This window comes from Gavialis gangeticus, unplaced genomic scaffold (assembly GCF_001723915.1).
Source record: "Gavialis gangeticus isolate Ggan-Ray unplaced genomic scaffold, GavGan_comp1, whole genome shotgun sequence".
Lineage (NCBI taxonomy): Eukaryota > Metazoa > Chordata > Crocodylia > Gavialidae > Gavialis > Gavialis gangeticus.
Window position 1 is genome coordinate 8,648,414 of NW_017729029.1, and position 11,763 is coordinate 8,660,176.

Consider the following 11,763-nt stretch of genomic DNA (forward strand, 5'->3'; position numbering starts at 1 on the left):
CCGCCGCAGGCGCTGCCGGTATGTTGTCCGGTGCGGACCGGACCTGCCCGGGCGCGGCTCGCTGCGTCTCTCCCAGGTGTAGGGCTAACGAAAGGTTTCCGGCCCCGCCGTGAGAGGCCTTGCAAAGAGCTTTGGTGGTAGGGTTGGAAGAGAGATCGGGTCTTCCCTCAGCACAGTTCACTAAGCAAACCCAGCTCCTTTGACCTTTCCTCAGAGGTCACTTTTTCTAAACATCTTATCGGTTTGTCCCCTCTGCTTGGCCTCCAGGTTGTTCTCAACTTTCGTAAAGTGCAGAGCCAGTATCCCAGCCAAGGCCTTGCTGCTGCCAAGGAGAGTGGCGCCTTCAGTCCCCTATTTAATGCATCCCAGATTGAGATTTCTGGCTCCTCCACATCCCTTTCTCCAGCATCTCAATGTTAATTCCTGTTCGGTTTGTGACCCAGACCCATCTCTGCTGTAGTGCTGTCTACTGCATTACCTTCCATTTCATATTTGTCATCTCCTTTCTGAGAGGAACATTTTGCACTTGTCTTTGTTGAACACAGTCTTGTTTGTGGCTATGTTGACAGTGTTTTGAATTCCAGTCCTGTCTTCAGGGCTTGCCACCCATCCCTGTTGGGCAGCCACAGACTTCTGGAACTGTTCTCTTAACTCCACCACCCGGGTCTTCAGTGAGAGTATTGAGTAGTCCTGGGCCCAGCCTCAATCCCAATCCATGTGAGGGAGCCCTCCTGCACTTGAAGTGCCTTCCTAGTTTGACAGTGAGCCAGGATAATTACTCATTTGGATGCATCTTTTCAAACAGTTGTTTGCTCCCATTATGGTGGTTTCATTTAGAACAGTGTTTCTCAACTTGGGACGCATGTACCACTGGGGACATACAGCCAAGGTCTAGTGGGTATGTGATAAGAAGGAATGAGAAACTGGAACGTAAAGCGCAAATAGAACTGTAGGAAAAGGAACTGAAAATGGCCAGTAACTCCGCAGTGTTCCCAAGGCTGTGGGAGAAGTTATAGTATGTTTGTAGTGCCATAAAATGTGGCTTTTTATTCCCCATAACACAGAATTATAGGGGTACACTACAACATAAAAAAATTAAAGGGGCATGTGACACACAGAGTTTGAAAACCACTGCTCTAGATTATGGTTCTCAAGTTTCCATATGCTGATGTAATCAGACCGTGTCAAAACCTTGTTGGAGTCAATATATTGCATCTAATGTTTTCCTCTTTCTAGCCAGTTACCCTCTCAAAGGAAACAAAGTTAATTGGACACTTTATTCATGACAAATCCATGTTGTCTTTTTCATAGATCCTTATTATCATCTAGGTGGTTGCAAATTAAACAGTACCTCTTATAGCAGTTGTTTTCTGAGTATTGAAGTTAGACTGATCTATAACTCTTTTTTCCCCTTGTTTTTTAAAGCTAGGTTCTATGTTTGCCCTTCTCTAGTCCTCCAATTTTCCCAGTTCCCAGATAATCACTGATGATTCAGAGATTACTTTAGCTAGCTCTCTTAAATTCTCCTAGGTGAAGTTCCTCAGGGCCTGCTGATTTGAATGCATTGATCTTATCTAGGTTTTTGTTTGTAGCCATGTTGGTCTAAGGACATAAGCAGGCAAGGTTCTTTGGGTGGGTGTGATATCTTTTATTAGACCAACTGAGTAGCTGGGGAAAAGTGCTTAATAAGCTTTCGGGCACAGTCACCGTTTGCCAGGCATAAGGAATCTCTGCTGGTCTAATCTGAGACTCCAAGGAATGAGAGAAGCTAAAAGTGTGGAGGGATGTCAGTGAAAAAGTAAATAAGTAGAGATAAGCAAGACAGAAGGTAATCCAGGGAAGGGAGGGGGAAGAGAGCAGGGGGAACAAAGTCAGGGAGAGAACAGAGATAAAATACAAGGTGGAAAAGGGAATAGTTGGAGATCACTGGAAAGCAGGAGTGAGAGAAGCTAAAAGTGTGACAGGATGTCCTTGATCTTGTCTATAGAGATGGGGCCCTGAGGCAGAGAGAGATCAAGAGCTAGAGTCACAAAGGGAATTGGGTGTCTGGCTCCTGGAGTGGAATTTACTGCCCCATTTGGATGTCTTGGCCTGCTGTACAGTATGTGGGGGAGTCGGCCACACAGAACTGGATGACGGGCTGTGCACTGAGTAGGGAGCTGTCTAAGCTGTTCTGTAAAGAATACTGGAGAGGAGTGTGTCTGAACCCCTGCCCCTTGGCTGTGTAAGCACCTGACTGTTGGCTGCAGAGAAATATGTATCTACACCCTCTTGGGATTCAAAGCCCAGAGCTGGCTCCTGGACCTGGGGCCTTTCACTTGAAATGTGAGTAGGGGTCACCCCTCCATCTTGGTACAAGTAAGAGGGAAACTTGTGCTCTTTCCTTGTGGTTAGGGCACTGGTCCACTGCATGCGGTACCCTGTTTTAGTTCCTTCTGTGCCTTACCCATAGCTGGGCATGTGCCCTAACTACCAGCGTAGTGGGTTGTGTTCACTTTTTCTCCCTCTTCCTGACCCAATGCATCTATAATGTCACTTAGTAGAAGACAACAGTTTCCAAAGAGGAATTTGGTTGTCCCCACCAGAAGAGCTGGTCACCTGGTGGAAGCTATGGGTTTGCCCTCCTTCAGACTGGGAAGGGAATTGAACATGCATTTTCTACCCTGTCAAGAAATACTCTGATCCTGGGGCTTTGGTGTGTGGGAGCTCCTCTCCTCTGGCTGTGTTTCTAAATGAAAGCAGCTGTTGTTTTGCATGGCCTCTGGTCTTGCTGGTGTGTGCTTTGAGTAGTCTGCCAGGTCAGGTTTCATGGGAGCTGAGCAGAGAAATGCTTAGTTTGAGGATCCTGGTTGGATTTGATTGTGAGGCAGCACTGAGCTGCTTCGTGCTATCAAGGGTAAGGCAGCTGTGGACACGTGGTGAAGCAATACCTGCTTGGGGGTTTTTACTCGGGAAGACTTCAGCACTGAGAGGAGTAGGCAGAAATTTCAAGGATTGCCTGCCCTTTGGATTTGGGCACCTTGTTCTGACAAAATGATTTCCTTCAAGTTATTCAGAAAGCCATTGATTCTACACCATCCATACACTGAGTCCTGATCACTAGCGCAGCCACCTTTTCTGGGTGAGAACAAATTAAAATCAGCAGCAACCTGCTGCTAGTGGGTTGAACATAGAGCTGTGTTGCCTCTCCATGACTTTTCCCTGCTGTTCCCAGTCCCTGCCAAATCAGGTGACCGTTCTGCATTCTTGCTGTAATTGTACCCTGGCTGGTATCTCTGTATCTTGAGTAATCTTCCCTACCACAGGCTTTTCTTTAAGGGGCCAGGGCTTTTTTCGTTTAAATCCGGACAGCTGAGCCAGCACTTACTGCCTGTAAATGAGCAAGTCACTGTAGAGAACATGCAGTCAAAGCCGTTGATCAGATCAGAAACATGGCTAATTCCCAGGAATAAAATCATATGGATTTCTTTCTTTTTATAGATGGAGCATGTATACGTGTAAAATGAGGGTGTGTCTTCCCCAGTGTGTTAGAACAAGAAGAAATCTATGGCTAAACCTATATTCTGAGGGGTTTCTTTAAAGCCACTTTAGGAATAAGCTACTAGCTGATGCTGTGAAGGAAGGTAAACTAGGTCAAGACTTCTTTGTACTCTTCCTTTCCCTTATTTATCTGAAGTCAATGTTATTCTCTGCAAATTACATCTTTAAAATTTAGTGCTTAGCTTCTCCTGCTCTTGGCTCTGCCACTTTTTTTTTTAATTTTGCCTTCAGCGATGTTTCCTCTTTTGTCTCACCATCCTGCTCTGTAATATGGAATGACTGTAATCACAGAGCTGGAAGTGACCTCGGGTAATCTAGTCCATTGTAATATCATCCCATTGTCATCCCAAATTTGCAAAGCACTTGGAAAAGCAGGATGTCAGGTGAATATTACATAAAACAGCACCCCCCCCAAAACCAAACAAAAAAACCCAACCAAACAAAAACAAACAAAAACTACCTGCCTTTATCAGCAAGTCAGGAAAAAAAATCCCTTGGGTAGTTTGGAATTCCTGCTGATTTATGCCTCAGAGCTGTTTACTTAAGGAGTGAGTAAGAACAAGCCTTGTGTTGTTCCTGAGGGAAGATCCAAAATGTTGAGTTGAGGCTGGGGGAAACCCAGCCTCAGGCAATGGAGATGCCACTATCAGCTAGGAAGTTTTGTGGTATATGGAGTAGGAGTCAGACAGCTCCCTGGCTGCTTTATCCATATTAAGAGTCTCAGTGCTTCCTTTTCTTACCTTGTTAGTGGGGGCTATCTTTTGTACCAAGCCATTGCTTCTGGGACTGGGTATGTTGTCCTTCTTACCTGTAAAAAAGGGTTGGTGTCTAGTGCCTGTGGAGTTTGGTAGTGTAAATGCTTGTTAAAGACACAGCTCCATGGGTAACTGCAATAGCATACATGTCTGCATGCAGTTTTAATATGGAAGCCATCTAGCTTTCCTGTTTCTCAGCTCTCTGCTGTGTTGCAGGCTACTACTCTTAAGTATTTAATCCTCTGAGATATAGAGGCTGTTCAGCTGAATCTCAAGACTAGCTGCCAGGCGTGGGAACAAAGTGTCCCTGTTAAGTAGAGTAGAAGTTCCTTAATGTCTCAACGTTCCACATTCCCAAAGACTTGCCAGCAGGATGGCACTGAAAACATTACTTTGCCACAGGCATGTGTGAGAGAAGCAAGCAAATGGATTGGTATCCAGTCACATGGCATTTTAGGAAAAGTACAGTGAAGGGTGGGGGCATAATCCCTCTCAAGAGTTCCCAGTTATCTGGATTCTGCCTTTGCCTAGGGCTTTGGAAGTGCCATAGGGAATAAGTGATGGTGAATGTGTGGTGTGGGAGGCATTTTCACCATGGAAGAGCATCTCCTTGTTTTAAGCCTTTTCTTGCTTTGGGACAGCTGTCATAGCCATGGCCCTAGGACAGCTTTTCTAAAGCCCTTGGGCCCCAGTAGAGGCCTTCATAGCGTTCCCTTGAGAGTAGTCCCAAACAGTTGCCATTTGTTTCACTGAAGCAACTAATCCAGTGAAAGTGAGTTTAGAGCCTGCCCAAGGTGAATTGAGATCCTCACTCAGGGGTGGGGGGCAGGAAGGAGGGAAGATGCTCAGGAGAAGCTTTGCAGAAATGCAGCGGGTTTTGATTACATGTCAGCCGTGGTGGTTGCAAGTCCCCAGGCTGTCACAGTGCTGCAGTGTCCACATGACTGTACTTTCTATATTCGCTGTCTTCTAGGGTGAGCAGTGCTTCTGCCTGGACTCCACGCAGAGTGTTGAAGTCTGTTTTTGTAAAGCAGTCAGTTGTCCTTGGGAGCCTTCTACCCTTAGGAGTACTGAGCAGAGAGGGGGTGTAAGTGGTACCTGGAGCTTGTGAGAGAGGGACTTGAAGAAAAGCAAAGGGACATCCAGAGGTCATCTAGGTCGTCATTTCTCAACCTGTGGGTCATGACCCAAAAGTGGGTCTCAACAATATATGAAAGGGTCATGAACAAACTTTAAAAATGGATTCTCCTTTAAAAGAAAAAAACTTGGGAAACCACGGCTTTTCCCTTGCAGGCTGTCGGAGTTCCAGCCTGCTAGGGGCTGCTTGTGGGGGGCCTTGTGCCCCTTGCCCCACATGCCCAGTCCCTGCCCCACACCTTTGGGGGTCTGGAGCCTGGGGGTGGGGGGCAGCAGGTCAGGAGTGAGGGGCACTTAGTTGGGACTGGCCATCAATGTTTACAAATGGATCCTGGTACAAAAAAGGTTGAGAACCACTGATCTAGGCCAACCCTTGCTCAAGGCAGCAGCATCCCTATCAAACCATTCCTTGTCTAACCTATTCCTAAAACTATGCAAACAACCCTGTCATGCAGCTACAAGACACATTGCCCAAGCATAACGGACACAGCCTAATGTGCCATAGGTAAAGCAGGGGGATGAGGGCATTGTCTACAAAGAGTTGTTTCTCTTCTTCTGGTGTATGGTTAGCTGAGCTGGAGGGGACAGAAGCAGAGAGGTCTTCTTATTATTGCAGAGAAGCAGTCATCCCATGGTACTGCAGGGAAGCCTCTCTTCATATGATGACTCTGTGGGGATGCACCTACTTTTCAGTAGATGCTCTGTGTGGAGAGCCTGGACCTTCAGGGGCAGTTGGTAGTGCTAGGGCCTAATATTTTTGTTTTAAACTGTTGAATGTCTGAGATACTTTGCTGTTGAATGTGAGCCCAAGTCCTGCACTGTGGCATTCTTGGTGAGTTTCTGAGCCCCTTATGTGCACATCACTGCTGGTCCTGGGTCACTTTTAGGACCTGGCAGCTGTCTGTGACCCCCTGCACAGCACAGTCTTTTCAGAGCAGGCTGTGTATCCTTTAGGCAGAAGGTCCCAAACTGGGGAGCTCTGGGCTTCTGGGATACGTGCAGAGTTCCTGGGCTTCCTTCCTAAAGTAGCTGTCATTATCCCATTGCACTTTATCCCCATTTAGAGGTGCACTGTTCAGGGGTGTGTGGATTCCTCAAAAATGAGGTATCTGGGCTTCAAAGAGCTGAGGCCATACAGAGGAAGGATGGCCCCATGGCGAGGACACCAGTTTGGGACATGGGAAATCCAGGGTCACTTTCCATCGCAGGCTTCTTGGTGACCATGGACAAGTGACTTCAGCTCAGACCCTCAAGGGTATTTGGATGTGTAGTTGCTTTTGTGGACCATAGACACTGGTGTCTATGTGTCTCAGTTTTCTTCTTGTAAAATGGGGACACTTGCATTGTCCTGCACTGACAGAGGGGCTCCTAGGGTGAAGAGCTGTTATGGTAAACCCAGACGCTAAAAGACTGAGCTATTACCAGGCTAATGGGTCCAGACCAATACATAATTTAGACAGAGAGGTATGCTGGCTAGCTTGACTTAGAACACCAAAGGGTTTTATTGCTTCGGTTATCTGTCTCTAGTTCCTTTTAGTTCATGACCTTATTACATCACTCAAAGTCTATATTTCTTCCGAGGCTGTGGTCTTGCTGTTCCCCTTAATTAGAGTATCTATTTTACTGTGCTTCTCTTTAGCGGTGCACCGATAAGTTGGGCTGATATACAGAAAATTGGCCATATTGGAAATCGGCCTGATGCGGCTGATAATTTGGCCAATAAATGTTTGTGTGTGCGTGCAGCTGCAACGCAGTACTTGGGCAGTGAGGAGCACAGCCCAGAAGCGTGGAGAGCTGTGTGCAGCTGGTAAGTCTGTTGTGGTAGAAGTGGAGGGGGGAGGGAAAGAGCGTGGGTGGGACAGATCAACACCCCCCACGGTGAGGGAGGGGGCAGGGCCCAGCCAGGGTGGAGAGGGCACAGGGCAGAGCCATGGCTTATGGGGGCAGTGGTGGTGGCGGGAGGCTCCCAACACTGCTTTCATGTCGGGAGGGCATGGGGTGGGGGGGTGTGCCACCTGCATCTGTGCAGGGTGGGCTGCAGCTGTGGGCTGGAGCCAGGGCTGTGCCAGGCTCTTGTCAGCAGGGGCTGGGCTTGGGGAGGTGGTTGCAGCCACCCCAGATTTTGCCATAGCTCGCTCCCAGCGCCAATGATGCCACCCATCTGGTGCAGCCCTGGCTCCAGCCCTGTCTTCATGCATGTGCCAGGAAGATCTGGGGCTGTGCCAGGTGGGTATTGGTGCTGGGAGTGGGGCTATGGTAAAATTTGGGGTGGCTACAGCCCCCTCTATAGCCCCCACCTTGAGCCGAGCCCCAGCCAAGAAGAGCCCAGACTAGCCCCGGCTGCAGCCTGCCCTGCCCCGCCCTGCTCCGCATAGATCCAGGGGCACATGGTTCCTCCCCAGCTGTGGCTCTCTTACCCCCCACCCTGCAGCAGCACCTGCCCCTGGCTTTGCCTCCTCCCTCCCTCACCACAGGGGTGTTGATTTGCCCCCCATTCCCCTTCCCTCCCCCCCTCCCCTTCCACTACAGTGGACTTACCAGCTGCATGCAGCTCTCCAAGCTGTATCAGAAATTGGATTGGTATCAGCCAATATGCCTCCTTAAAAATTGGCTATCTGTATTGGCCCCCAAAATCTCTGTTGGTGCACCCCTATTTCTCTTGGTTTGAAGCTGCTCCTCATAATGTTTCCTTGCTTGTATTTTATAGCCCTCCTCTATTCCTTTTAAGTAACTGCTTTTCCTTTACATATGGAGTTACACACAAGCCATTGTGTATAAGCCATCTTGTAGCTGCTACTTTTCCCAGTCGTAAGGAAGGCCCTTGGTATTTGAAAGTTTGTCTAACATCTCTCAAAATTATACTGTTGGTCATAAATGATATTGCCAAACTGGTCCCTGCTCAAAGCTGAGGTCCTGTATAATTCTTTTGTTTACTGCTACAGGATCCAGTGACAGGATTACTTCCAGCCAGCACTGATCATAAAGACGCCTGGGTCCGAGATAATGTCTACAGTATCCTGGCAGTATGGGGACTGGGTCTGGCATATCGCAAAAATGCAGACCGTGATGAAGACAAGGCAAAGGCTTACGAATTGGAGCAGGTACTAAGAGAGACCACGGGAGGCAGGCCTTGAAAAAACTTCTATCTAATATCACATGCATCCTAACTTGTATGCAGCTTGCACTGCCTGAACCATGAACTTGACTCCAGTCTCTATGGTTTAGAGCAAACTACGTTAAATTCTTCTCATAAGTAGGGCCAATTGGCATCAGGACAATTTGCTGTGGAATCAATCTTTTTCCACAAAACAGTGCTCCAGGATCACAGTTCTGATGTTTTGTGTTAAAGATTGTTTCTAGTCCTTCTGACCTCAAGAGCTGGGGGTAACAGTAAGTACAGTGAAGACTGAGTCTGCAGAGAGTCTGAAGCACTTTCATGCCTTGAAGTAAACTCCTCCAGCTCCCTTCCCTGAGGTGTTTGTCACCATTAGGCACCAGAGCTAACCATGCTGTTCTCCATTTTGTGGGAAGCATTGTGTCTGACATGGTTATGCCACAGCCTCCTCAAGTTGCTTTTTGGGAGCCACCAAGTTATTTCCCTTCCTTCTGAGCAGTTTTTATATGGAAAGTTTTGATAGAGAAATCTGCTTTTGAGTGAGTATGTAGGAGGAGCAAATTTGATATTCAGTAACAGAAGCTGGCCATGGTGATGACTAAAGGAAAACTCAGCAAAGCAGCTGGAGAAGACATTCTGTTCAGAATATGTTCATCATTCATGATTGATTCAATGCTTTGTTATTATGATTACTCTGAAACTGCTGCAGTCTTCCCTCGTTCTCACTGGGGTGTTATGCAGGATTCATTTGGCCTGTAGGGTGTTGCTTATAGGGCTAACATCAGACAAACCCCTAAAGGGTCTGACCTTCAACATACAGGGCTAGTCTCACTGCTGTGGAAGAGATTGGCATCTTGGGATGAACAACCAGTAGACTGCTAGTGCCTGGAGAGGAGCAGACTTGCCATCAGAAGAGGTCCTTCCCATTGAAATGATATAAGCAAACCCCACTGAGGGGGTCAAGCATAGCAATCATTAAAGCTCCAGGCTGTATTTCCTGCTGTCGTCTTTGGCAGTAGGAAAAAAGGATGGCACAGGGCACTAGCCTTGGTTGCAAGAGATTGGGGTTTACTTCTCTGCTGTACCACTGACTGTTCTTGACTTTTGGCATGTCACTTTAGTCTCTCTCTACCTCAGGTCCTTACTTGTGAGGATAATGGCTCTGCCTGCCACTCAGGATGTGGTGAGGGGAGATCCACACCACATCCCATGATATTGGAGACCACAGAAGTGTCTTCATGCCCCTGCTAGGAGCACTTCACCAGAATAGGAATACCAGTGTACTGTACTGGCAAACCACCTCTAGTGTGGATTCAACTATACTTGCAACAATGTGGTTTTCCTGGGATAACTGCTCTGGCATGCAGAGCTGGGCTAGCTAAGGATTTCAGATCCTCACATGCTTGCTCTGTAGCAGTCTGCAGGGTAGCTTGTGGCCCAATGAGAAGGTTATCAAGGCCTTCTTTCTAAGCTAAGTTTTATTATCATTTAGAACTGCCGTGGAAATGCTTAATGGAACTGGGGAAAGGCCAACCTACTAGAGCCATGATGCTCTTGAAGGCAATGGGGGCTGAAAGTCCCAGATAGGAAAGTTGGGCACTCAAAAGAACTGCTCTCTGACCTGAAACTACCTGGAAAATTGGTCTAAACCATTCCAGAGCATCTGGAAGTTTCCACAGCAAAGTTCACTAGAATGAGATGACAAGAGAACCTGGACTTGAATTGTGTACGCAGAAGTCTGAAGACTTTTAGATGACTCAAATGCTGTGGAGCAAGGGTTGTTCCTCTTTGCATACCGACCATTGGCTGGAGATAAAACCCACCCCAGGGTGAACCTTGAACTGGTGGAGGCTGGGAAGGGCAGGAAATCAGATTAGGTTTTTGAACGTTTCTAAGGGGCATCATAGTCTGGGGGGGAATTGTGGCAGCCCATGTTCCTGTCACTGTTGCTCCACCTGATTTGATGGATTGTCAACCTGATTTTCTCTTGCATACCAGCTCAGCCCACCACAGAGTGGAGTTTATGGGAACCTGATAGTGATTACCACTCCCTGATCATGCATCGGCCCAGGTCTGTCAACAGTTAGACCAACCTGGTGCAAAATAGATGGCAGGTACCAGGATATTGTGACTCATGGCACTGTAAATCCTGTGCTGTAATGATGCTTGCATTAAAAATACATGGCTAGAATGCTTCCAGCAGGAAATGGGCACTTAATACGAAGTGCAGAAATCTAAGAGATGCCATGTGGGAGTGTAAGCTGGTAAGTAAACTTGAGCATTGTGTAAGGGAGACAAGCCGTTGTTAAATGCATTGGCAAAGGTGTGAGCGACATGGTAGCTGAAACTCCACATGCAGAGAGAGATTCTGTTTTGCTGCTTGATTTATTCACTCCTAGCAGGTGCCTCAGAAGAGGGGATTGTCCTTGAGGGCCTCAGTGAGGCAGAGAGGAAGCAGAGAATCGGAGATACCTGCAGGATAGGGCTAATAAAGAATCCTGAATGGCATGTGTAGCAGCTAACAGATGCAGCATGGGGGTTGTGAGCTGGAGGGAAGGAGCTGGTATGATATGATGGGAGTGGGATTGTGCTGAGTGGGGAATTGCTTAGGAAGTGCCCAGAAAGTAGGATTTGGAGTATTTGGGCTTGAGTAGTTTGGATGCTGAGTGGGCTGAACTGAACCCTCTTTGCCCTTCGGTTGGCACCCTACACACACTGGGGAATTTGAACCTAGATGCAACCTTCAGCTAGTCCATTCCCCTCATGGGCCAAACTAAAGCCTGCACCCAAATCCCCAGGTGATAAGTTTGAGGCTGGTGCCTGTCTCTACATAGAAATACTTGCCCCATGGACATTGCTGAGCCTATTCCAAAGCAGTGCAGTAGCAGAGAAGCATGGAATTCACTGCAGTTCCACCACCATTCGGTTACTAGTCATTTGAATTTACAGCCACACAATTGTGCTTAGCATCCCAATAGTAGACAGCTATGGGATGTGATAATTAGTAGTGATGCACCGACAGAGGTTTTGGGGGCCAATACTGATAGCCAGTTTTCAAGGAGGCATATCAGCTGATCTGATTTTGAATACAGCATGGAGACCTGCATGCAGCTGGTAAGTCTGTTATGGTGGAAGGGTAGTGGGGAGGGAAGGGGTATGGGGGGGCAGGGAAGATCAATGCCCCTGCGGTAAGGAAGGAGTGGGGCTGGGGCAGGC

At 47.6% G+C, this 11,763-nt stretch overlaps 1 protein-coding gene across 1 annotated transcript in view; it reads left to right on the forward strand.

The window, feature by feature from the left end:
• The window catches only part of LOC109300516 (phosphorylase b kinase regulatory subunit alpha, skeletal muscle isoform-like), a 180,850-nt gene that overhangs the window by 681 nt on the left and 168,406 nt on the right, over positions 1–11,763 (forward strand). Inside the window, exon 2 of the mRNA XM_019521178.1 lies at positions 8,375–8,533. Within this exon, the coding sequence (XP_019376723.1) occupies positions 8,375–8,533 (159 nt within the window). The remainder of the gene's footprint in view (positions 1–8,374; positions 8,534–11,763) is intronic.